General features: G+C 41.9%; 2 protein-coding genes across 5 annotated transcripts in view; both read right to left on the bottom strand.

The window, feature by feature from the left end:
* CACYBP (calcyclin binding protein) overlaps nucleotides 1–7,558 on the bottom strand; it is a 34,580-nt gene extending 27,022 nt beyond the window's left edge. For all 3 annotated transcript variants that reach the window (XR_001603854.2, XR_001603855.2, XM_016221572.2), the window contains exons 1-5: nucleotides 7,389–7,558; nucleotides 3,282–3,501; nucleotides 2,283–2,379; nucleotides 1,941–2,040; nucleotides 643–740 (exon numbers count right to left, since the gene is read on the bottom strand). Coding sequence is in view for 1 of the 3 variants with exons in the window: in XM_016221572.2 (XP_016077058.1) it covers nucleotides 643–740; nucleotides 1,941–2,040; nucleotides 2,283–2,379; nucleotides 3,282–3,501; nucleotides 7,389–7,409 (536 nt within the window). In the remaining 2 variants the exon portion in view is untranslated. The remainder of the gene's footprint in view (nucleotides 1–642; nucleotides 741–1,940; nucleotides 2,041–2,282; nucleotides 2,380–3,281; nucleotides 3,502–7,388) is intronic.
* Nucleotides 7,559–9,226: 1,668 nt separating this feature from the next.
* Nucleotides 9,227–27,428, bottom strand: part of RABGAP1L (RAB GTPase activating protein 1 like) — a 368,977-nt gene continuing 350,775 nt past the window's right edge. For both annotated transcript variants that reach the window (XM_087827782.1, XM_087827783.1), the window contains 5 exons: nucleotides 23,139–23,243; nucleotides 20,771–20,854; nucleotides 18,286–18,357; nucleotides 15,151–15,348; nucleotides 9,227–14,184 (listed from right to left, as the gene is read on the bottom strand). In XM_087827782.1, coding sequence (XP_087683908.1) covers nucleotides 14,032–14,184; nucleotides 15,151–15,348; nucleotides 18,286–18,357; nucleotides 20,771–20,854; nucleotides 23,139–23,243 — 612 coding nt within the window. In that variant the 3' untranslated portion in view covers nucleotides 9,227–14,031. The remainder of the gene's footprint in view (nucleotides 14,185–15,150; nucleotides 15,349–18,285; nucleotides 18,358–20,770; nucleotides 20,855–23,138; nucleotides 23,244–27,428) is intronic.

Genomic DNA, 27,428 nt, shown 5'->3' with positions numbered 1-27,428 from the left:
TAGTAAGACAGGGTCCTGTACTCTGGTAATTCACTCTAGATTTAAAATCAGTTCCACAGAGAGTGCCTAACTCTAGCCAACCACATCCCAAATGCATGCTGGCTATCATGCAGAGAGAAAGGAGTGAGAGAAAGGTGGATGGCTAACTGACTCCATGTAGTACATTACCAATGCAGGGGAATGTGTGACCTAAAATGGAAGTGTCTTTCAATAAACATTTTTTTTAAATAGCATTAAGTAGGATAAAAATATTCTATCTTTTCCACTCTACATGTGACAATGAAACTCCATAACTACATTATCAGAAACTTCTGTGGAACTCAAAAAACATAGGGTATTTGGATCTCTCTGGAACTACTGAAATGGAATCTCCCGGAATGGGCACCATATTTAGAGTAGCACCACTGGCCCAGGATTAAGAACCAGCACAAAACAGCCAACCAAATACAACATGCTGGACACTTCCGGCAGGTTCTGATAGTTGCAGATGTTAAGATAATCGGGTTAGTCAGTGGACATTGAGAGGTAAAAGGTCAAGTCACAGACTGTATAATTCTGTTATCCATAAAGACAAATTATTAAAAATCTATACTCCCAGCAAAGAATACATTAAAATTCTTAAAGAAATGAAAGTGAACTCACTCTTTCTCTTTGCACTCTTTTTCAACCTGAGTCAGGTAATCCCACCGTGTGTTTTCTACTTTCTTTCTACATAAGATAATCACTGTATCTGTCTTGACCTGGAAGAAAAGTGGGAAAATGGGTACAACTTAGAACACACAGAGAGAATCGTGAATGTTTAGAAGACAATTATTTACTCACTAATCATTACTTCAATGTGTAGGACCTGTTTTAGGAACTAGTAATGCGTTTATGAATAAGCCAGGGTCTGAACACTCATTAAGAAAGACTGCAACAGATAAAACTAGAGTACCTTCAAATACTAAGTGCTCTTCCCAAGACAAAGAAGGTGTTAATTGGGGCTGGAGGAGGATCTGCATTTGAAAAAAAGAATGGCTGGATTTTGGTGAAGGGTGGAGCAACATAGTAAGAAGGGTAAGAGGTAGAAAATCCAATCATGTAAGGCAGCACTGATAATGAGTCTGGAAGGTAATGAGAAAACAGGAAGAGCAGGAGTGTACAATCCCTCCAGCAATGATCTAAGTCTTTTGAGTATCCTTCAACTATGGAATTAGCAGAAAAAAAGTGAGCAGTGAGACCCAAGCTAATCAATAACTTATATTCTGTTACCTTTAAGCTGCTATGTAATTCTATGTAAATAGGTGGCAGAATAGCACATCTATATACCGGATGCATTAAACCTCATTTATTTAAATCAGGTAGAAAAACGGGATTATATGAATCAGTGAAAAGGGCAAGTAATAGTTTTTTAAAAGACAGTTTATTTTTAGCTTGTACTAACACCAACTAGGCTTAGTACTGAAGACTTTTCATGTATCAAAACCACATAGAGCTTCTAATAACAGCGACCACTAATTTAAACATTTTATATCTATTTCATTTCAGAATATCATTTCAACTTTGTGAAATAAATTGTTATTCCCATTATATAAATGAGGAACTGGGACACAGAGGTATTAAGTGACCTGCCAGTTAAGTGGCAAGACTGGCACTAGAACTCAAGTCCCACCCTTAACCACTTTAAAAGCTTATTCCTCTCCTGATATTAAACCATATTCTTATAATAATTTATTTTTCTGGAGCAAGAGTTGACAAACTTTTTCTGTAAAGGGCGAGAGTAAATATTTTAGGCAGCCACATACACAAATAAGTGTGGCTATGTTCAAACAAAACTGTATTTACAAAATGAGCAACATGCTATAGTTTGCTGACAGAGGATTAATTCTGTTTCATCTCAACTATAAATCGACCAGTACAATATAATGAGGTTTCACAATGACAAAAAAAAGCAGACTTACTTTTTTTGAACTGCCTTCCACAGAGATGGGTTTCAAGAGATTGTTCACAATCATGGAGTAATTCTTCCCATTTAGATTCTTCACCAGAAGATCAAACGACCTACAATACAATAACAAACACATTACTTTTCTGGTTCTATGAAAGGTGCTGTCTAGCTCTTGTGAAAATAGGCCACCAGTTTTGTTTCAGAAAGACCATTTGGTCATCCCACAGAAGACTCATCCCTTCAAGCAGGTGTGTAGGATAGTTAACTCTGAATTTTAGATACAGCAAAGAAAAGAGCCCGTAACAAGGTAATTGCTGACTTAAAGCTCACCATCTTCCTCAGGATGAGAACTCACCTGTCTGTGAAGCGCACCTGCACATTCTCCGTGGGGGCTTGATGGACTCCAGTTAAGGTAATGTAGATTTTCACAAACTTATCCGACTGATCCCATCCTAGTAACAAAAACAGTAAAAAATGTGACAGGAGTCAACTCTGATATTATCTCTGAAACAGTAAGTGCATGTGGCTTATAATAAAACTCAGGAAAATGGAAATCCAGTAATAGAAACACGAAAAACTTAAATTTTAAGAAATTTTCTAGATGGAGAAGTTGAATAATCTACCCGAAATTAGGCATTTAGCCAGTGGTAGAACTTGGATTCAAATCCATGTTTACCGAATACAAAGTCCATGTTCTTTTTATTCCTCAAAATAAAGAATATATATTCTTTAATGTTCATTTCCCCTATTTATGGAAATAATTTTGTCCTATACCTAAATATTGGTAATTCTCCATTAAGCTGGATTACTAATTCCATGATCATTTCTACTTATCTAAGCACTTCAACAAACACAACCAAAAGCTGTGTTCCATATACACCAAGGAGGTTCCTTCTTTTTTTAAAGTATGTCTTTATTGATTTGAGAGAGAAGAAAAAAAAGAGAGAGAAACATCAATGATGAGAGAGTCACTGACCAGCTGCTCCCTACACACCCCCTACTAGGGATGGAGCCCACAACCCAAGCATGTGCCCTGACCAGGAATTGAACCTCGGTTTCCTGGATGGTAGGTTGATGCTCGACTGCTGAAGCACGCGGGCTGGGCAAGTAGGTTCCTTCTCGCTGCTACGTATTGTACTAAATCAGCTTGCTCTGGTAATAGCTACTAGAATGTATACTTTCCTTTTTTATCTCTTAAAAAGCATCTTATTAAATAAATGATGGGTACACTCTTTCAAGCCACTAAAACAAACACTCAAAACTATTTTAAAAATTAAGTTTGTTAAGTTGGTCACTTTTGAGGACTTGGTTGCTCACAGGCAGAAAAAGCTGTATGTAGGGGAGCGCCTCATACCATAATTACTGATTTTCACTGTGTATCCCGTTGTAATGGGAGCAACCATGGCAGCTGGCTTTTCATTGTCAAGAAGTTCTGTTTTCCTCGGTGATTTCTGCTGCATTTTGTTCTTGATTTCTGTCTCAATCTTGGATTTTTCAGCTGTAAGAGTATCACGTACTCTCTTTCTAGTGGCCTTTTCCAGCAGAACCTTCACCTCTTCTAGATCTTTCTGTAGCTGTATTAAAGTAAAAGATAGTTAGCTATGATAAATAAGATAAAAACTTGATATTGTGCCTACTGGTCATTTCAGTTTACTGAAATAAGAACTAAGAAGAGGTTCATTTAAATTTTCTTGGGTTGGATAGCAATTTGAATTTCCTCCAGCCTATTGAATTGTAAATAACTCAAGCTTCCTTTTTTTTTAAATGAAAATTTAACAATTGGAGATGAAGAAATCTTTTTTTTTTTTAAAGAAAAGTTTATAGATTTCCTTATAACATGCAATCCTAGTCATCAGATACTAGGAATTTTAACAATATTAAAATAAAAAGACAACTGAATTCACGATGAGTGATGAAATGCTCCAGCAACTTCACTGAGGTTATCTAACTTCTGTCAGGGACTGTTCTTTACTGATCTTCCCTCACTAAATACCCAAATATTACACCCCCTTAAAATTTAATTTTAAAATTAAAAAGTTTAAAATTTTAAGACAAAAGATCAAAAAGCTGATCTCTGTTTTTAAGAAAGTCTTGTTCTGAAGCTCCAGGATTAACCGTACGGTTGAAAGTCTGGGACTTCGTTGCACAGTAGAGAGAAAAAACCTGGACAAACAATCCAACATACTCCTTCCTGATCACTTAAAAAGTCACCTGTTCTTTCTTCATGCCAGTACCTCGCCTACTGAAGTCTACTACTTTCTAGAGGTAGAGCCAACATTTTTTTAAGTTTGAGAGCTAAAGACACCGTTGGAAAATTAATGGGCTTTAAAATATGTTCCGTTATCCTCTGACACATTACAAATAAGGGATTCGTTTTTCTTAAAATAACTTTACATTCTGGCTTGATACTAGCAACTTGATAGGAAGGTGCTTATGTGATAGCCTGAGAACATATAAAAAACTCAATATAAATACATTTAAATAACTCAGTCTAATATCTGAAGAAGAGTTTAGATGATCTAATGTTTCTTAAGTCGTATAAAAATGCAGTAACAGAAAAATTAATGCTTTTATCTGATTTAACTCAGATGCCCTTGCTTCATCATCTGTAACTGATAACACGGTATAAAAAGTTCAACTGTGCCCAGTCTCCTGTCCATATTCTACAAGACCTACAAACTCATATTACTAGGACAAAAAAAAAAAAAAATTGCAAACTCATCTTGGGAGCATAACACCAAAATGTTGTAGTTCAAAACAATCTTTTTTATTAAAATGGTTAAATTTTTCACATTGATTCTAATACCAACATGATAAATATACTGAAATGTAAAGTTAGTGTATCTGTTCCCAAAAATTTAGTTTAAAAAAATGTACCAAATCTAAACAAGAGGTTTTACTTCTTGACTAGAATAGGAATCCTTTTTCAAGTAGACTCTAAAAAAGAACTCTGAGAATTAAGGCCCTCTATAGCCAGTTTTGGCTCTCAAGTACTAGAAATGTACGGTGCATCCACTGTAAGTCTGTTCCATGCACAGTAATAGTGATCCCTTTGGTGCCTTTCCTGCCTTAGATAGAGCAGTTTCTCATCTAATTTATCTTGGCATTCACTTGTTTTCCTTATGCAAAATCACATATCCCTTTTATCCCCACCCAGAAACACATTCAAACTTATCTTCTAATCTAGTTCCAAATTCTACACTAGGAGGCATTAAAATCAAAGTGCCTCAAAATGGGGAAAGTGCTGAATAGACATTTCTCCAAAAATATACAAATGCCCAAACCACCAAACACATGAGAAGGTGCTCAGCTTCATTTATTAGTCATTAAGGAAATGCACATGAGATACCACTTCATACCCACTAAGATGGCTAAGTTCAACAACAAAAACACCAGGAAAATAACAAGGGAACCTTCAGTCACTGCTTGTGGGAATGTAAAGTTTGGAAAGAAGTTTGGCAGTTTCTTAAAGTTAGTTACCATATGACATTGCAATTCCACTCCTAGGTATAGCATACACTTCAGAAAACTGAAAACCTATGTCCACATAAAAAGTTATACACAAGTACTCATAGCAGCCTTGTTCATAACAGCCAAAGCATAGAAATAATTCAAATGTCCATCAACTGATGAAGTGACAATCAAAATGTGGTATCCATACAATGGAATATTTATTCAATCATAAAAATAAATAAAAGCTACACCATGGATTAACTTGGAAACATTATGCTAAGTGAAAAGGAGCCAAAAAGCAAAAGGCCACACATTGTAAGCTTTACTTATATGCAATGCCCAGAACAGGCAAATCCATAAAGACAGAAGGTGGACTGGTGGTTGCTGCGGGAGGAGAAATGGGGAGTGACTATTTAATGGACCCCTAATGGGTTTCTTTTGGGGGGTGATGAAAATGTTCTGGAATGAGTGGTGATAGTTTTACAACACTGTGAATATACTAAAATGATTTGTATGCTTTAAAATGGTTTAAAACAGTGAATTTTATCTCAAACAAAACAAAATTCCCCGTGAAGTATCCCTAAATGTTTATTTTTAAGTACCCCAACTGAGAAAGTCCCTTGGGGTAGCTTAGAGCATCTTCAGATGTGCCAAGGTTTGAGTTCCATCCCCGGTCAGGGCACATACAAGAGTCAACCAATGAATGCATAAATAAGTGGAACAACAAATTGATGTCTCTCTCCCCCTAAAAATCAACTTTAAAAAAAAATAAAAAGAGCCCTGGCTGCACAGCTCAGTTGGTTAGAGCGTCATCCTGATACGCCAAGGTTGCGAGTTCGATCCCAGGCAAGGGCACGTGAACACATAAACAGAACAACAAATCACTGTTTCTCTCCATTCCTTCATCTCCCACTCTTTCTTCCTCTTTCCCCAAAATCAATTAATTAAAAAAATCAATTTTTAAAAAAAAGAAAGTCCTTACTTTGAAGAGGATGAATACTGAGCTATCCTTATGACTGTCAAGTTACTTCGGAGATTATTTCCTCAGGGCACATGGTGCCCCAAGGCCTCTTTAACCCATAACATAAACTTGTGGCAAGTTACCCAGCATAATACTTACACACACACTTTTTCTTCACTTAAAGCTGAGTCTGAGATGTCAAAAAGTCAAATCTGAGATTCCTGTTTTGATCATATTGAGGAAAAGATTTCCAAGAAACAAATGTAGACATCCAACACCTCACTGTGATACTGACATTCAACTTAGACCAGGGAAGGAGCAACACAAGTATTATTAGTCCCAGGCTGTAACTGCGAAACTAAGTCTCCAAAAGAGTTAGGCGGCCTCGGTTCAGTTTATAGATCTTACAAGAGGAAAAGGCTGTTCCCCACCACTACTTACAACTAACTTTCCAATTTATTTCTTTACGCATATAGCAGGTGGCTGTTCCCCAAGCACCGTTTAAACAGAACTATTACTCGGTCTTCACAAGCCTATGACACGGGTACTTCTCAGAGAAGCACAACAAAGTGCCCAAAATAACACGGCTGCTCGCGCGTGCAGAGAAAACATGCCTGAGCGAATTAAAGAGCTGGGACCAAAGCCTTCCCACCTGCCCTGGAGTGACACTCGGGGCCCGCGACTGGCCCTAATTTAACGAAGCGTCACGTCCCCGAGCTAGAAGAGCGGGCGCGGAAGGGGCCTGAGGCAAACCTCCAAGTGACCAGCTCGCTCCGCCCGCCGCACTCCCCGCAGCCGAGAACCCCGACACACCCCGCCGGCCCGCACCGCGCGCGGGGAGACCCGGGCCGGGGCCGAGCGGGGACGGCGCGCAACTTTCCCTCAGAGGCCGCTGCAGGGGGCGGCGGGAGGCCGGGGAAGCGCGGGGAAGCGACGGCGCAGGAAGCCGCCAATGAGGCGGCCGCAGGGCAATGAGCAAGGGAAGCGGGGCGGCGGCGGCGGGCTACAGCGACGGGGCGACTGAGGAAGGTGAGGCGGGACCCTTACCTCCTCCACGGCTGAAGCCATGGTCCGGCTGGGTAGGCAAGGCACGAGCTACAGCCCCGAGCGGAATTGAACAGGAGACGCCGCGCCCACGAGGCTCGCAGCGCCCGCAGCCCGAACGTACTGCCGACCCTGCAGGACACCGCGGCCCGCCCACCGCACGCGGCGCCTCTGGAACCTTCGCGAGCCTAGCGTCACAGCCCCCAGAGCGGCCCTCTTCCCTCAGCCCCGCCCAACCCAGCTTGGCCCCGCCCCGCCCGCCGAGCCTCCCGGCAACGCTCAACTCTCGCGAGAAAAGTGACGCCACTTCCTCTCTGCCAGGACAACCCTGTGTTTATACTTTGACCTCGTTTGCTCCGCCGCCTTTGTGAACCGGACCCCAACCCGGATGTGACATACAAATCTTCGGGCTCCAAATCGGAAGTTGATTATTCAAGAGGCGGCTGTTTCCGTCCCCTCTGGGGCACGGCCAACTAGTCAGTCATCTTGTCTGAGGCTAACCTGTGAGCCTCTGCGAGAACAGGACAAAAAAAGGGAACAGGGGCAGCCCATTCATGTTTCTAAAACGGGAAAGAACGAAGAGTTAAGTGTGGAGAACCCTGAGGAGAACAGTTTGATTGTCAGCGGGTTCTGGCGCTCTAGAGACGTCACCACGATTTAGCATCAGCGACGCGGTGGCGTCATCACGGATCGCGTGGGGCTGCGTTGGCCACGTGACAGCGCGCCAGTCCCGGTAGTTTGTGGAAGTACTTCCCGGGCGCCTCTGCCCCGCGCCCCCTCCCCGACCGTTCTGCGAGGCTCCCGCTCTCACGCGGGTGTGGGTTCGGGGGCTGCGTTCCGCTCTGCCGGCTCCAGCAGCCCCTCTCAGTAGAAGACCCCGAGAGCCCACTTTTCAGGTATTTTAGCCACTGACGGCCTCAAAACGTCTGCAGCGTGGTTGAGAACATAAAAAACCCTGAGAAGTCTGATAGCCCTCAGTCACTCAGTTTGGGTATCGCCCAAGGCAGCTATTAGAATCAGCAAGTCAGACAAGAAAAAAAGGTATAAACTGATGAACAAAATGGAGACCAAGAACCGTGGAACAGTCTGAGGAATTTCAGAGGGAAGGCTGGAGTCGCGGAGTGTGTGGGGGGAGATTGATCAAAGAGTTTATATGCATATATGCGTAACCTCTGGACACTGACAGGGTGGAGGGGGGGTCTGGGCCTCTAATTGTCTAGGTACTTAATTAGGAACAAATATCCCATTGCACCGTGTGAAAGCTTGAACTAATGCTGTGGTTTCCAAATTTTCTTGACTACACTCCTGGGGCAACTCCTCCCCCCAGATATAAGTCACAAGATTTTAAATACCTTCTCTCTCATCTGTATCTTCAGCTCCACCACCCCAGTGAGCTCCAGACTATGCCTCTGCTTGAACATCTAATAAGCACATCAAATTCAGCTTGCCTACAAAACGAACACCCCCTCCTCCCAATTTCTATGACAACAGTCACTTGGGTTCCAGGTGGCGTTGCAGTCCCTTGCCCCAGTGCCTCTTCGGGCCCCATTTGGCCTTTGGTATCTATGATCTTTAAAAAAACCCTATTTCCTTTTGTCTTATTAAGCTATCTTAAGCGTTTCTGTTACTTGCAACCAAGGAATCTCTAGAGAGGAAAATAGGGCACTGGGCAGTGCTGCTGTACAGGACAACATTCTGCAAGTGGAGCCTGGAACAAGTTCCTGTAGATTTTTTATTTCTTAGCTGACTGAAGTCTAGTGTCAAATAAGAAGTGTTACATAAACACTGGGTTCAGATGATTCAGAATAAAATCAACTAGAAGAAAACAGAAAAGACAGATATGGACTTGAGAACAAATGTTTATTACTGCTTAATGGGGCCAAAGGGGCAACACAAAGCATTGAAAACATCACTGGCTCACAAAAACAGTCACCTGTTACCTTCTGGGTTGCACTTGTTTATTTCACAAGGTTCCAGTCACACATGAAAACAATATACTAATCCAGTTCAAGTTCGTAACGATTATAAAAGTAAACATTTGTTGGGACAATGTACAATAAATTGCACTTTCCTTAACAAGCATTACATTTACATTTATAGAGTGTACTATGCATAATACGTGGAATTATGGAAACATCTAATTGGTCAGTGTATATAGAGGAGAGAGGCTGCTCACTGTTTCTTTTGTAGTCAACTAGCGTCATTGGGGCTAATCAACTCCTTTATCCCAGAACCCGTTTTCATTAGAGAAACCATAGACAAAAATTACACAATTCATGAAAATAGATGGTAGAGAATTTCTGCTACCTCCTCAGCAAGGGAAAGGTAGGAGTTGAAAGAAAGTGGGGCTGACTCAGAAACTTTTTCCTCTCATTTGAATTAAGGATCCATATATTATGCAAAATACCAAAAATAGAGAAACTGATGTAAAAGGCTATTGGGACATCTTGGACTCTGGGGCCATCTCCAGCTTTATTGTGCTTTCATGACACCAGAGTCTTGATGCATTTATATCCTTATAATTCAGTTTCCTATATTTTATTCTATAAATAATATATAGTTATGTTACATTTCAGTGGAAATGATTTTACATGTTAACTTACTGCCAATGAAAACTAAAGGAACTTAAAACGTTGATTTTCTACTCAGTGATTCTTTATTCTTAAATTTTTCAGAATACCACTGATGATAAACCTGGGGTGGTGGTGGTGAGAATGGGACATGTTGATGAAGATGTTTGTATAGCAGGTAACAAATTCATTTGGAGATAAGCTGGACATGTAGTCTTTTAGATGGAAGCTGAGAAGGGAACTCTTGACTGCTGACTGTAGTCACCATGCTACTCATATACATCCACTTTCTCATTACCACTCAAGATCATCTCCTATTTAGGTGTAGCCCCCACTGAAGTATTCATTTTGGCAGCTTTTGGAAGACAAGGAAATTCCTAAGGTAAAGGGCTTTGAAGTTATTCCACTGAAGCCACTATGAGAGAGGAAGGATGTTTTGGAGCAGTTCTAGTTCAGTGTGACCATGAGCATGGCAACTCAAGGGCAAGAGCTTTATACCTACCTGGCAGTGTCCTGGTAGGAAACAGGCCACTGAGCCGTTACCTGCCCTTCTGTATTTGATCGCCAGGTGTGCAGGTGCATGGTATGTGGGTACACAAGCGGCAGGGACACTATAAAATTCTACACACACAAATCTAACTGTTCAAACAGCAGTCTGTCCATTCTCATTTATTTGCAACTGAAGCAAGAGAATCGGAGCTTTTTAAAGTGTTGTTTTTAAAAGTTAAACAACAGAATCATCTTACTAATTAAAAGTGTTCTTTTTAAAAGAGAAAATAAAGTATTTAACTTTTTAAAGGTTGCTTTGTCCCTTCCGAAGTAACTAATCAACCCTTTTAAGGATCCCTCACCTCTTTCACCCTAAACTGTGTGTTCTCTTGTTTTTCTCACTTAGCTAGGAAATGAAGCCACTAGTTATTAACTGGAAAGTAGTTTAAGAAAATGGAGTAAGAGTGCGAGAAAAATAAATAATACATAGTATAAAAGAAGGAAAATTTTGAAGAAATGAAACAAAATAAATACAATGAAATATCCCAACATCAGTATAAAGATTGCTTTTCTACTTTCCTATGGAAGTTAAAGACAGCAAATGAAGCAGAAACTGCCAACTTAATAGCCAGGAGAGGGGAATGCAGGCATTGATTGTATGTTAATATAGCCCATAGGCCTGTATAGCCTTCCTATTAGTGCTTCTGATAGGCGCTCATATACAGAACATTAGGGAACAGTTTGTTTCTCTGCATCAAATTATAGATAACTAAATATAACCAAATTGTGTCATGGCTCAGGATGTGGGAAGCTAGCAAACATGCACTGCAAAATTCAGCTCGGTTTCTTTCAACTTTAAAGAACATAGTATTTGATTTTCAAGATATAAAAGCTAATGAACTGAGTAATCAAGTTGAAAATTTATTTTGCAGAATTTAATAAAAACAAATATTCGCTTTTCAGAATGTTGCAAATGTTGGGATTTCTAGAGGAGTGTTTTAGACAGTGTGTTCTAGGAAAAGATGAAAAATATGCCATAATATCTGAAAATTTCCTGGATATTTGGGCTGGTTCATCTCTTTCCAAAGGAATCAAGAGAGGAGTAGCAATTCTCAATATATTTCAAAATAAATGAAATTAAAACTAGCAGTTAATGCTAGGATGCATGAGTTTTAAACAATACATGGTGAAGGACAGGCGGTTTGGGATAATGCTGTTTTAACATATTGTATGAATAATCGTATCATATACCATATTTTGAATTGTTTTTCTTTCTCTTTACTATTGCTACTGACCCAAAGGCATTGCAGTGAAAAATAGTTTAGACCTGTAGTACCAAAACATACTCAAGTATGATACGGAACTGGAAAAGAAAAGATCTGTAGGTTACCCTTATAATCTTTTAAAAGAGTTAAAAGGAAATGCAAAAGATTTATTTATTACATGTTTGGAATGTATAAACCTGGTATTTTGTTTAAAGAAAAAAATGAAATTGAGCCAGGTTTACAGGTAAGGACTGGACCTAGAGCCGTTCTATTTCTCTCTCAACTCTTATTTAAGGAATATTATACAATTTAGGCATTCTGTGGAATGTGCCAATTTTTGGAAGTTAAAAAGAGAACTATAGTACAGTAGAACTATAGTACAGTAGAACTATAAGATTCATAAAACACAAAAGAACATCTTTAATTTAGCTGGCCATTTGATAAGGCAACTTGTACAAGGCTCCTTGGAATCAAAGCATAAAGTATCAGCAAAGCTAACAGATTATACTAAATGATTTACAGAATCAAGTACCAAGATGCAATTCTCTAGCCATTATATTTTACAAATAAAAATAAAATTAGGTTTTCTAAACCATCATGTAGGGAATGTTAAAGTCAACATAGACACTGGAATGCTGGTTTATTTTCATTTTTGGTAAAAGGAAATGATGAAAGATGTCAGGACCCCAAAAAAATTCTATAAGAAAGTATTATTTGATGAGTGTAACAAACAACCCTGTCAGTTGTATGGGCTGTAAAGGATATAAACACTTACTGATGAACTTCACTTTTTAGAGTTTAATGGTCATTTTAGGGGGAAGCAACTTGTAGTGTGTGCTCCTGGTCAAGATGGCTCTTATTTGATTTTTACCTCCAGGAGTATGTTAGTTTTAATTGTATCATATGGCACATATGAGAATCACTCTGGCAATACAGAGTTTAAGATCCTTTTGCAAAGAATATGTTCAACAAGGAAGCCAAGGCTGAGTGTCAGTAAATGTTTATTGTATATAACTGACAGTAGTTGAGTTGGTGGAAAAAGAGAAAGGCCGCCAAAATAGCTTAGAAAAATGGTAAAATTTGTTTTGCCCCTACCAAAGGATTTCCTGCAAGGACTATTGATATATACATGTTAAATATAATAGAAAAAAATATTTCCATCAACTTTTAAACAATAGCTTTCTTTACCTTTCCATGAGATAAGTATTTCTATAAAGGTTTCATATTCAATCAAAAATGTTCCCAACGCATTTGCATCCTCACCTAGGAGTAACGAGGGCACATTTTTGGGGCACTACAGAAATCAGGAAAAGCTGCCTAACATTAAACTAAGATGACGTGAAGCTGACCTCGATTTCCCATTTCATAACTTTAACAAAGTTACAGTATATTAGTGTTTCCTTAGCAAGTATATGTCAACATTAAATGACATACTCCGTCCCTAGTTCTAAACACAATGGCTGAACCTGGGTCTTTCTAGGCTTCTCTGGTGAAGGTTTCCTAAGGCTCTGACTTGCAATATCCACTTCGACTTGACGTTCGCCAGCACTCACAACTGTGTTCATACTCAGGAACTTGCAGTTCCCGTGTGGAGTTCTTAAACGGGCCTGTTAGAGTACCAGGGCCAAAGTGATTTATTTCTTCCTGCGTTTATCAAAACCTCAGTTCCTTTTCTCTCCTGTGTCTTCCCAACAGCCTGTCTTATCCTATGGTTCTTGGCATTTTGTTTCCAGGTGCACCCAACAGAAAATGAAATAAACTAACTTTCTTTTGGGACTGTTCAATCCCAGGTCTGCTCTTCCCTCTAGAGGTCATCACTCTCAGGAGAAAACCCGACAGTGGTCCCGACCAGCCCCATAGTGTGCTTTATCTGAATAAATCCTGAAAATTTAAGAGTTTTGGTTTTAATTTCTTTTTGTGTGGCAAATATCTCTCTATCACTTCAACCTTCGAATAAAAGACATCTCCATTTTTATGTAAGATAAAAACAATTATGAACAGTTAGTTCTCAATAAAAAGCATTTAGTTTGGAATTACTGATTTCCAGCTAAAGAGCAGGCATGTAACATAATGCATAATACTAGGATGAATCTGAACATGGCCTTCCAAGAAAGAAGCTCAAAAATAGGTATTCAACATAAATCAGGTCAGTTTAAACAGCATCCCTTTGAAAGTGGCATACAAGAAAGAGTGAGAGCCACTGAAAGAGCGGGCTTGCTTTCTGGCCTCCTTTACTTTCCTTCTTCAAAGGGACACCTGGAAGAGTCCTCGGCGTCTCCATTGCTTTGATCGTTGTGCTCTTGTGCTGGGGTGAGGCGGGAACTATGTGCTCTCCTTGGGTGGCTGGGTGCTCTGTGGCGGCTGCAGGGGCTGGGTGCCCGTGGCCGTTTTGATAGAGTTCAGGGTTTTGCTAAACCAAGAGTTTTTTGCAGCTTGGATTTCATTCATAAGGGCCCCTCTCTGATGTTCAAGTTCCTAATTAAAGAAAGAAAATCATCTGAGATTTATAAATGTTTTCTCTCTGCCAAAAATGTCCAAGTACAGCTTCTTGGAATCCCCAGGTCAATACAGCCATAGTTTTCCTCCCACAAAGCTCAGGAGAAATTTAACTGGCTTCTTAGTGTAAAAAGAAAGTTTACAGTTAGAAGAGGTATCACTAAAAACCACAATCTGTGCCTTCTCTGAACAGTGCTCACGTTATCTTTTTCCCCCTGCAGCTTAGGGTTAGGGTACAACCTGAGATAACAGTTTAAAACCACAAAGAAGCATAAACGCATGGATGGATTTAATTTTTACTGATAGAGCAAGCATGCGTGAGTCCATATCCAAATGCACGGCCTTTGCACCAAGAACCTACGAGGTCTGGCACAGAGACAGCTGGGGACGGCCAGTGCGGTGCAGGTTGGAGCCACGGTTGCGCGTGGTGGAAACGGATCACTGCTAAAGAGGAAAAGGGGAACAGGCTATCAGAAGTCAGGGCTATTTTTCTAGTTATGTTGCCTTCCCATATGGAAGGAGATTATAGAGAACGGGATGTGGCAAAATCAGGTAAAGATGAAGAGAAGCTCCCCCCCAAAAGGAATGGGTATTAGCCAGTGTTCAGCCACCTGGGGAATACCAGAGGTTTGGCCTTTCATTTTCCAAAGTGGCAAAGTTCAGTGAGAAAGGACCTCGGCAAGAAACCGCAGGGTAAACCAAAAAAGCATATGCTTAAGTTCTCACAAGATGTCATTTTAATGATTAATATTCATTTAAATCTATGTGTTTATATCAGTTTTGAAAAATAATAACATCTGGCTATGCAGGACACATTCTTGGCCGGAAAAAGGTATGTATTATAACACCTATGATTCTGAGCTAAATATGTATACTCTAAAGTCCTAGAATATACCAGACCACTAACTTTATTTTTTATTGTTGACATTTTATCAAGTCACCAACCTGGATTTTACACTTGGCCTCCACCAGCTGCAGTTTGGTTTGCGCCAGTTCCAGCTCCATCTCCCTCAGCTGCTTCTTAAGTGAGTCCTTCTCATCGTCTGACTCAATTCCCTGGTCCTCTCTGCTTACAGCCGCTGGCTTCAAAGCGCCCTCCTTGCTGAAAATGTCACTGCAGTGTTTACATGCCATCATTTTACCCTGAAATATCCAAAAGATATAACCAATATCAAGTTGTATTCCATAGCGTAAATCAAAAATCACGTCCTGAAACAATATATGATTTGATTTTTATTTAGATGTCATTTGTTGCCATCAAATGCAGGTCTATTTCTGAAGGTACCTATTTCCCTTGTGCTACAACCAAATGGTTACAGTCAGCATAAAATCCAACTATCCAAGACAGGTGCCCCTTTTCCTTAAAGTATATTTAGAGACTCTGGGAATAGACAGTAGAAATTTTGTACTATCAATACTTGTACCAGATGCCAAGCCCCAGCCATCATGCTCTGTGTGCAGTGTATCATTTAATCCTAGGGCTAAGTACGTGATTAGTTACTATTTTCACCCCCATTTTATAAATGAAGAAACTCAAGAGTTTAACTTGCCTAAAGTAGACTGAGGTCATTATGACTAACCTAAATCTATCCTTGCAACAAATAAAGTGGATGTCCTTTTGTTCAGCATTAAAGCAAAAATGATCGTTACTGTTCAAGGTAATAAAATAACTCTGACCTGGAATGCCAATCACAGCATAATTGGCACCAGACAACAGCAGCTCTCTTTGAGACAAGCTTGCTATTGTTTGCTTAAAATATCTCCAAAAATAGTTTAGAGAGAAAAGATATCACATAATCTATTTCAACGTCCTACTGTTACAGCAAGCTCACTGTCCATGACTCTAACTACCCTCTCTTCACACACACACACACGCACAGTAGCTCTCCCCTGTTCTGTGTCATTGTGCACATCGCCACCAGGGAGGCCTGAAGACTTGGGTGTCATCTTTTCATTAGCTTCTCTTTCATTCCATACCCAGCTGTTCATTATGTCCAAGCTCTGCCTATCCCAGGCTTGATTCCCTAAAATCACCTTCTTAGCCCCCACTGATTTCTTTCTTACCCCACCCATACTGCACTCCTCAGATTCCTGCCTGCCTAATGTTCATTAGACACTTAAAAGATATCTGATAGCTCTCTTAAGAACCCAGCGCTGGCACAGACAGGCACACAGCACATATTTGTTAATATGTTTATTGTTGACTAAATATTTGTTCACTAGATAAAATGTTAAAGCGGTGGCTTTTGATCTGGGTCTTAAGTGACTGAAAGTTTACCAAGCAGTTTCAATAGGATGAACCTTATAAAGGAACAGATTAATCTCAGAAGAGGGAGAAGGAGATTTTGGCAGAGAGAACACCGTGTGCAGAGACACTGCACCTTCAGAGAGCTACAGGGAGTGAGATACTCAAGCAGAGAGGAAGTGATGCGCTAGTGAGAGGTACATGGTGAGAAGAGTCCTCCGCAGCCATGTTGTAAAAGTCCTGAAACAGAATGCTTGAAAGTATGGGTTTTATCCTGTGCTGCATGTTAGAGTAGAACAATGAGCCTCATGGAGCAGACATGCCAACGTGAGAAAGACCACAGATTCCTGCCCATGTCCCTCTCCTTCCTCAGTAGCACAACCGTAATGTTATCTGCGCTGGAAAATGCCCAGTTGAAAGGTGCTATTGTCTAGACTCCCTTGAAGATAGGTGTAGCCATGAAATTAAGTTCTGATATGTATGGAACTTCAAAGAAGGCTACTTAGAAAGAGCTCACCCAATTGGAGGTGGGACCTTTATCCTTGCATCTTCTTTGGCCTAAAATTCCAACATGGAATGTGGGTGTGATGGTGGAAACTCCAGTTGGCAGGTTTGACTTTTAGGTGACCTTGAGGATGGAAGCCCATGCTGAGAATATGGGCCACTAAAGTTTGGATCGCTGATAAAACCAAGGATCCTTCTAGTCCTAGACTTCTTTTACATGAGATAATATCTTGTATGTTTAGGCCAATGTTATTTTGGGTTTTCTACATGTGGCCTAATTCTAAAGACACACAGAGTGATACAGTGAAATTTGTATTTGGGAATGCTCACTCTGATCACAGTGTAGAGGATTAACTGGTAAGTGTGCTCAAAACACACTTGGAATACAAAGTCAGAGTAAGGTTCATATTTTCATTTCTCATGTCTCAGATTTTTAAGTTATAACTTATAAAAATGTGCATTTATTGTGTGCCAAGTACTAAAGTAAGCACTTTATATACATTATCTTATTTAATCTTCAAAATGACCCTATGAGGCAGGTACTGTTATCTCTTTTACAGAATACAAAATAAAGTTTAGAGAGGTTAAATAACTTGCCCAAGTTGTTAAACTATATGCTGAAATCCCTAGAATGTATAAAAATTACTAGTTTTAAATTGGAATATATTCTAATAGATTTACATTAGGTTTCTAGGACACGAGTCACAAGAGTTGGTTGTGCTAACATTATTTCTTAAAAATGCCAATCCATTTGGTTTACTGTTGTTTCCACAGAATAAGCAATTGCTTTTTTCAAGTAATCATTGTAAGGCGTTTTACCACCAGGGGGCAGTATATAAATAAATGCTGCAAGTTTTCTTTAAAAACAAACCTCTAAAAAATTGGTGTTAGAGCCCAACATGTGTTTTCCGGCCAAGTTCCAGACTACCCACACTATTTACTGTTCAAGAGAGTGATGGGATGAAACTGAGGGGTCACGTACTGAAGCATCGCGTCATTTCAGGCAGTGGGATGCAGGCTGCTGAGGGTTCCCAGGTTTCCACCATCATGGAAAGCTCGGGGCCTCCTGCGGCAATGCTGAAACCCACTGCCTGCCTCTGACAGCACCTAAGACTTACGGGGACATAACCTTTCAGCTGCAGGGAAGACAATCACACCCCAGCAGTATTCTCAATTCCTAGTTCCTTGAGAATGAAGGGGCGGGCAGGTGTGATGTGGCCGAGCCATCCTGCCCGTGGGGCAGCACCATGTACTGGGACCCTCCTCTCAGGTAATCACTCAGGACTGTGAACATGGAAGAAATTCTATCACAGAACCCCTCCCCTCCTCACCTTCACCACCTCCAGCTCCTCCCTGCTGGCTGCCTGCTGCTTCTCCAGTCTCGTGCTCAACTGGGAACAGATCTAAAGAAGGAAAAAAAAAAGTTTCCTTACTGGACAATGGAACGACTCTTACAGTGCATGCACGTAACTGTATCAGCTCCTGAATTATCATATCTCTGATGCTGGAAGAAACTGTGCAGATGCCAGTCATTTCTGCAGCGAGCAGCAGAAAGCCTGGGAGTGTCCCCTGTGTACAGCACTATCTTAATTAGTAGAAGAAACACATAGGGAAGATTTGAGTTCTTTCCATCTTTAGCCTTTGTGACTGGTTCCAGTGAATTCCTGTCCTGCTTCTGGAATCGCTCTCCAGAATCTTTGCTGCGTATCTACTTCGTGCAAGGTACGATTTGTGCTGGGGATCAGATGAAAAGAAGTCTGAGCCAGAAATGTCTCCCATCTGCAGCCACGGAAAGAGTCTCTGTTTTCAATGACAAAAGTTTCCTTACAAAGTGGCAGAGTGAATAAAACTAAAAAAAGGTTAAATGACCAGAAAATAATAAAGACTAAAACTCTCATCAAGTGGTTTGGCAACACAGCATAAAACAAAAAGCCTGGGATGGGAGTCCATTCCTACCACCTTCTAGCATTCACTAATTTACCCAAGCTTCAGTTTCTCCTTGACCAGAAAGTGTTGTGCTGTGAAAATAATGGGAAAAATACACTCAAAGGGGTTAGTACAGCACCTGGCTAGTAGGTGCTCAGTAAATAAAATCGCATTATTACTGATTCTGAAATAAGGTACTAACAAAGTACTACGACAGGTAGAAAAGCTTTAAAAGCCAAAAAGAAAAATTGCTTTAAAAAAATACTGGAAATTCAACTCCTACTGAACTTGAGTGAAATTTGAATCTTTCACTTTTTGAGTAATGAAATAAAAAGTTAGAAGATGTCAAATTTTCAAGTGCAATTTGGACTAACAACATAAAAGGTCTACTTCATTTATCAAAACAGGCACTAAAAGGAAAGCCCAGTTTACTCAAAAACAGTCCTAGAGGCCAGGGCCTGCTTGTGGAGTTCAGTCTCTAATTTCTCCAGGTCCAAGCCTAGAGACAACAAACAGGCCTGCCTTAGCCGACATTAAAGAGAAGCCATCACCCTAGTAATTTTAAGCCACATACCCTTTTAAGTAAACCAAAACATTCTGAAATATGGCCAGTGATGGCCAATTCCAACTATAGAATGCATTTAGATCATGTTTTATGTCCTAATTATCTTCAAACAGATGGGTCTGTTGCCTTTTACATTACTCAAAGTGCCTGCCAGATAACATTCAAGAACAGTCCCAAGGACTGCTATTTGCAGAGTGCGGCATATGGCCTAACGTGGTAATGACAAAAAATGCATTTGCAGCGATGGCGAGTTCCACAGAACATGGCCTTTAAAATGTTCCTTGGAATGGTTAATGTCTAACTATCCCCTCTCCCACTTAGCTAAATTCAAAATCCCAGGATCACTTCCAATGTTTTCCCTTGTTCTAGCGAAAAATGACTATCTTTTGTGTCTCCCTCTTTTCCGTTTTCATCACTACTGGTTTTAGTCAGGGTCCCATTTTTTCTCACCTGGTCTCCATGCTTTGCCTCTTACTGGTCTGTGTCTCTGCCTGTGGATCCCCACTTAGTTCCATATTACTCACTGGGACACAGTAGTGCCGAGAATAGGTCCCAGGTCATGCCACTTTCCTGCTCAAACGTTCCTACTACAAACAGAATTAAATCCAAACTCCTCAGCTGTTCCTGATGATCTGTCTTGAAGTGGGCTCCGGCTCACCTATGCTTCTCTTCTGTATCTGATACTCTTGCCAAATTAAACTGTTTCTGTCAACTAATCTACCTCTGGGCCTTTGCATGTGCTGTTCCCCCATGTTCATCCCCTCCTCTCCCTCTCCACACACCCACAGCTCACCGGCCTCTGAGGCACAGCCCACATCACCCCCTCCCCTACGCAGTAAGTTCCCTTTCCTCTTATTTATGCACAGGTATTGTCTCCCTTTACAAGGCCACATAGCCATGTGGGAAAACGAGTTCCCATATTCTATACTGTGACTGCAAAGGACACACTGATCCCCTAGCTACTGCCATTCAATACAATCACTAAACTTTAATCCTTGGCAAAGAGGCAAATGTTACTAGTGTGTTCTATAGGAAATTAGCTTCTGAGTAGGGCAGAGACAGGATCCCCATGGTAATAATAATGTTTCTAGTTCCTCTAAATCTATCAAACATTGTGAACAAACAACAGATTGTTTTGCTCAAATAAACCTCCATGTTATCAGCAAGCGTGTCCAACCACTGCCAGTTTCAGAGAAGAAAATAAGCCACCAAATTTAATGAATGCAGTGCAGTCATTGTTCTGGAAACTCTAAAAACAAAATATATTTCCCCGAAGAACAACAACAATTACTTTTATAGCAACAAGAAGCACAGGGGCACATTACCTGTTTATACTCGGCAATGATAGCTGTAGTCTTCTTTATTTCATATTCTGCCTTCTCTAGCTGTTTCCTGAAGACTTCCTTTAGCTAGAAAAAGTGAGAATGAAAAACATCAAGACTCAGTCAAAATATTTAATGATTCCCTCAAACATCTAGATCCAGGTGTGCCTGACTCACAGCCAATGACAAGGTAAACAGTATAACTACATACACTTTCCTCATTGAAGTTTCATCTTGATCATTTGAAAAACCTGATCATCTTATGAGATACAGAAATCTTTCTTTCCTGTAATGTATAAGACATAGGAGCAATCCAATTATCAAACTGCTTATGCTTACTACTTACTTTATAAACCTATTGTTAAGGGTCAATTCAGAAGCTACCTTTATCCTATGAGTCTAAAAGAAAACGTCAAGGCAGCATTGCCCCTTGATGCTACATAATCAATTACTGAAAAAAACATTTTAGGCCTTCCTACTCACAGTCCCTGACTGTTACCCTGTCACCTCCCTGAAGGAAGGGACAAGGGGCTTTGGGACTGGAGTCCGAAAAAGATGGAGAAAGATGAGAGCCCCCGAGGTCAGTAGATTTGCGGAATAAAGAACAGTGACTTTAGAAGTATCTAAGATGACACAGAAAGGAGGTACTTGTCACAGTAACAATTATGAATGCTAAACTTAAAACCTGTTATTTTTGTAGTCTAACAGCTCTAGGAGTCTAGGTACAGGGGAAGGTGAAAACAATGAAGAGGCTCAGGTGCCACCAGATAGAGGGGAAACAACTCAGTTCTTCCAACTTGTTGACCAAACAAGCAAACAAAAACTTTGCTTATACTCCATTTATAATTTGGGATGCTGCGATGCCAAATTCACCCGTTTATTCTGATTATGGACTTAAAGATGAATCTGTACTTGCTAACTCACAGATTAGTGCAATTGATAATCGGGCTCACATCATTACATTTCTGAATTTCTTTGTATTTGCTACATTCTAAAATTCTAAAAGCAATTTGTAGGTCATTCTGATTCAAACTTAGTTGTTAAATTAATATCTATTCTCTTACATAATGTAAGGCCATAAACCATGGTCTTTTCCCCTCCTGTCATAGGGCCCTTAGGACAGACAGACGGCTGAGAAGGTTTGACACTTAATTCTCTGAGCCACAGTTCCCTCATCTAACAAACCCATGAGGGTACCATAATGATTAAAACAGGTGACCCTCCTACACACACACACACGGAAGAAGCATGGATTAAGTGCATTTGCCAATAGCTTCTCCTTTCCCTGGGGTACTGAAGTGAGCCCCAACAAGGCAGGAAGTAAAAGAAAAAAACAATACTCAACAAAAGGCATACATCAAATTGGATAATCAACCCCTGAAAATCTGAGTACGTTAAAAAAACAAAACTCTTGTTCCACAGCAAACGCCAAAAAGTCATTTTATCATTTTCCAAAAAAATGAAAAAAAAATCCTGGAACACTTTTTATAAACCTTAAAAGGTGCTAAATGATACATCCCTTCATTAGCAACCTCGCTGGAACTTTCTCTGCTTGGATGCAGGTCTTCGAAAAGGTTTGTGGTCTACTTTATACTGAATATTTTTGGTGTCTCAGAATGAGACTTTAAAATAAATGCGTTAATCAGCCTGGATGGGACCGAGATGGAGACCACGCGCGCAGCCTGCTCCCCAGGAGAGCCGCGGGTGTGGGCTCCTGGGCAGAGGCCCGCCCGTCCCCCGGGACCCTCCACCCCCGACGGAGGCGTCTTCCGGCAGAACAGCCCCCTGGCCCGGGGAGGCTGCGGGGCGCTGGCTTCAGGGCAGCTCCCCGGGGTTTCTGAGACCCCTGAGCGAGGCTGCGGGGCGCTGGCTTCAGGGCAGCCCCCCGGGGTTTCTGAGACCCCTGAGCGAGGCTGCGGGGCGCTGGCTTCAGGGCAGCCCCCCGGGGTTTCTGAGACCCCTGAGCGAGGCCGCCGGGCGCTGCGCTCTCCCTGGACGGCGTGAACCGGGAATGAAGCGGCTGACGGAGGCCCCTCCCAGCAGCGGCCTCTGGGCTCTGGCTTCAGCCTGTCATTACCCAGAGAAGCCAGGCACCCCGGGGACCCGACGGGAGGCCTGCACGTCTGTCGAAGCCCTGGGTGCGAGCCCTGGGTCCCAACCCCGAGCCACCAAGCCTGGGGGATCCTGACACGCTCCGCACGGCTGTGTCCAGTCCTGAAAGCTGCCCGGGACGCGCCGCCCCTCCCCAGCACCTTCAGGGGAAGCGCAAGGCTCCCGTCGCTCCGGGCGATTTAGAAGAAAACGCTCTGGTTTGTGCCCGAGCCCCGCCCCCGGCCCGGCCACCGCCCGAGGACCCGGCGAGGCCCGCTACCTGCGCCGTCTCCTCCTGCTGCTTCCGCTTCTCCTCCTCCGTCTCCACCAGCCTCTGCTTGGTCAGCAGGAGCTCCTTGTTCAGCACGTCCGCCTTGTCCTCCGCCTGCGGTCAGAGGCGCCGTGAAGGGGCGAAGGAAGCGAGCGCACCTGTCCCCCAGCGGCGGAGCGCACAGGCCGCGAGCCAGCCCTCCCCGCCCGCTGCCCGACGCCGCTCCCGCTGACCGCCAGGCTGACCGCCAGGCACGCCCGGCCTCGGCCGCCTACCTCTGACCCTCGCCACTGAGACTATTCTACAGGTAATGGCTGTGCGGTCTGCAGAGCTCCACTGGCGCGCCTGGGATGCGCATGTGGAATCAGAGCCATGATCCTAATTCTGACTGGAATGGCATCAGGGCCCGTGCCCTTTCCAACGCCTCTTACACATTTCAGATGTCACAACAGCACTGACTCCGAGACTGAGGACCGGGCTGGATGAGAGGGGCGGAGCTGTACAGGGAGGCGCCCAAGGTAGTGCCTGTGGGTGCATTCAGAGGGGGCGAGCAGAGTCTGATCCACGGACCACAGTCAGGTGAGAAAACTGAAAGACTGGCTGAGCCCCGAAGGGTATTCACCCAGGACAGTGAGGATAGCAGGGAGAGATTAAGAGCAAAACCCCATGATAGAACCCTCGCCAGGTGGCTCGGTTGGTGAGTGTCGCCCTCATACACCAAGGACTTGGGTTTGATCCGGCCAGGGCACATACAAGAATCAGCCAGTGAATGCGTCAATAAGCGGAACAGCAAACCGATGTTTCTCTCCCCTTCCTCTCTCTCTCTAAAAAGAAAATCAATCAATTAAAATTTTTTTTAAAACCATGATAGAGATATCCACAAGGAAAAGTAAAGTATGGACTAGCGATCCAAATAGAAAAGACTGTATTTCTAGAATGGCCAAGAAAAGCTCAGAAAAGTACTCTGGTTTTAACTTAGACACAGCCCAAATTAACCAAGAAAGCACTGTGTGTTTGTCTCAGTTAACGTGTCTATTTTACAGTCTAGGGCTCTGACCCTTAGCTCTCAGCTTCAAGTTCACATGTGCAGGGAAGGATGGCCTGAGCCCTGCCCCTCACCCCCCTCTAAATTAGCTCCTGTTTAAATCTGTCATATTTCCCTTGACAGCACTTAGCACAGTCTGTAATGACAAATTCCATATGTGATTTACTTGTCCTGCCCGCTAGACTTCAAGCTCTGGGAGGCAGGAACCACACCTCCTGTGTGCATCACTAGAGCCCCAGAAGCAAGCCCAGTACCCGGCACAGATAGGTACTCTGTAAGTACTTGGCGAGTGAGTGGATGTGGCTCTGAAAGTGGCTATGGAAGCAGACAGTGTGGAGTGGAGGTGGCGGAGAGCCACAGGACGCGTTCAGCAGAGAAAACCACAGACACAGAGGAAGGCAGCTATTTGAAGAAGCTGTCCCTGGCTGACAGCAGCAAAATGTTATCCAAGTAACCGTGAACGCTGGCCAGGTGGCCTCCTGTCTGTGTTTCGCGGCATCTCCCGCACGTCCAGATGGCCAGGCCAGAGCAGTCTGCTGGGTGCTGGCAGGGAAACTACACCCAGCTTCTCTGTTCTCACTGTCTGATAGTCCTCATGTCCTGCACCCCAGAGGTTACAGCTCTGTTTTCAGATAATTTGGAAGTGTTGGGTACTTAAGGTGAAAAAGTCCCTGTTAAAGACTCTAACACATTACATTTTAGGGGGGAAATCTACACAGCAAAAGAGTATCTTAAAATTAGAGATGGACCTCAAAAATGCATTTTACAGTTTCGGAAATGTCTGTAATAGGACAAGAGAGCCACTTCCCTGGGGAAGTTAATAAATGACTGGATGTTTATGAGGAAAGGATCTACTATTTCTATTTCGCACTTTCTGCAGCACATTCCTCACTAGGCCAAGGTAAGGCAAGCTCACTGGATTTCTATTGCTATCTGGCCTGACATCTGCAGAATCTCTGTGGGCCCCAGAGTCTTCCGGGAGGCTTCATCCAGAGTCTCTCCTCTGTGTTAGGCTTCTAGGACTTGAATGAGAGAAACCCTGCAAGTTGTGATTTAATCATGAATCCACCGATCACCTGGTCAAAGGCTCAGCTCTAACATCAGGACGAGGAGCTCTCAGAAAAGGTTTCTCAAAGAACTAGCCAGTTGCTCAATCTAAAGCAAAACAAACGAATCTGACACTTAGTACATGTTGTTTCCGGTCTAGCACGAAACGTGGTGTGGTTAGGAGGGACCTATGCACGTTTTCCGTGGGAAGGTACTGGCTGTGTCTGTGTTCCTTGGGACGGGAAAGGACAGGGAGGACCTGAGAGCCGGGGGCAGCAGAAACTGAACCGGAGATGATGTATCTAGTCACGTTTCTAATCGCTGAGAAGTCCTCACTGAAGGAGTTGAGGGAGGGTGAGTTCTTGAAAGAGAAGGCTGTCAGAGAGAAAAACTGAGAGCCTTTGGTACCCAGGAAGCCTGAAGCCCATGTGAACATGACAAGGGTAAGGCATAATTTAGTTTTTAAAAGTGCCTAATTACCTAATTAGTGTTTGTTTGCTCTACATATTATTTCAAATACAATCTGCTTTCATGTTTAATGTTTGCCAGTTTTGCTGTTTTAATGAAGAGGTTTGATTTTGATTAAGCGGAAACAGAAAAGTACTAGGCCAACTGGGTGAGGCAGACAGAGCAGGGCAGGTCACCTAAGCTTCGGGGACTGGCTTCTGGTGGTTGAATACGCTCTGCTCGGGCAGAAACTGCAACATTGGGAGCAGATATGCATGAAATAGCAATTTTTATTCTTTCATCCAGATAGCAAGCTTCAAAAGGCAGGGGTCAGGTCTTACTCTTTAAAAGGAGAGAGAAAGAGAAGTATGGGGGGGGAGGGGGGGGAGAATAAGAGCGAGAGGGAACAAATGACGGAGTAACTTTTCTTCAGGGGCAGATCCAGTATCTACAAGAGGCACCTAGGTGTTCAACACTCAATTATTTCAGGAGTACCCATGGAGCATCATTCCAGACTGATCCTCAAAATGGGTTTTCTTGGAAAAACTTTTACATAATACATTTTTAAATACTATATTTTTCTTTAAATAACATATTTTAAAATAATATCTTTTCATATTTGAAAAGTTTTAAACAAAATTTTAAATAATATATTTTTTCTGATTATAAAAAGTCATAATGCATATTGTTACTTAACCAAGGGTGGTTAAATAATTTAAGGTCTTCTTATAAAAGATTAGTAATTGAAAAAATAAAGGTATAAATGTAGATATAAAAATTAGATTTACTCGTCACCCAGAGATATCTAGTAGTAACACTTTAATGTATTTTCTTGTTGGCTTTTTTCCTGTCCAGGTATATTCCAGCCTCCTTCCCTTACAGGGTGGCCCTATGCCAGCCGTATCCCCTGCAATTTAGATGCAAACATTACATACAAATTAATTTACTTAAAGACATCCTACAAATATTCTTCCGTTCTCCCCTTCTAGGGAACATATATATTATTTCTATTTTTTATTCTTATAAGTAACACTGCAGTAAATAACCTTGTACGTATATTTTTGACCAAATGGTATATATATGCCATTTTACTCATTTATAAAATGAAGATTAAAATAATAAAGTCATTAGGAAGATTAAATGAGATAATACTTATAAATCGCTTAAATATAGTGCTTGGTGCACAACAGGTACTCAGTAAATACTTAATTTTATTATTTTTTAAACCTTTTAAAGGCTTACCACATATACCCACACAACTTTCGATTTACCACTCTAGCTTATTTCACTGCACTCCCATGGAGTCCAACTGCCTAAAACTTTTCCATTTAGCTGGCCATCTCAAGAAAACTATTAATGTATAAGATTCAAAATGAAAGAATCAGTTGAGAGTGAAGGCCATTTGGAAAGCTAATAGGGAACCAAGAATTTCATTACAGTACTAACCCACCACTCTAGTCCTATTAATACAAAACTGTAACGGCTGCAGTCAGGTGGGGTGTGGCCCTGATCGACTGGAGACACCGCTTCCTTCTATGGCTCTGACCTTAGTCACACATTTTTAGTACCAACACCTTACAAACAGGCTGGCTGCATGGGGTTTGTGGTTAAAAGGGCCACCCCTCCCTTACCCTGACTGCACTGCTTTTCTACCTTCCCTATCTCGTGTTCTGAGCAGCACAGTCTTTGTTTTATGTTCAAACTCCGTTTAGTGCTGACTCCATCAGCTTCCACCTTTTCCAGTTAACACTATGTTCCTT

The sequence above is a fragment of the Miniopterus natalensis genome, chromosome 19, assembly GCF_054644295.1.
Source record: "Miniopterus natalensis isolate mMinNat1 chromosome 19, mMinNat1.hap1, whole genome shotgun sequence".
Classification (NCBI taxonomy): Eukaryota; Metazoa; Chordata; class Mammalia; order Chiroptera; family Miniopteridae; genus Miniopterus; species Miniopterus natalensis.
Note: the sequence above shows the minus strand (reverse complement) of the source record. Positions and strands in the feature narration are given on the sequence as shown.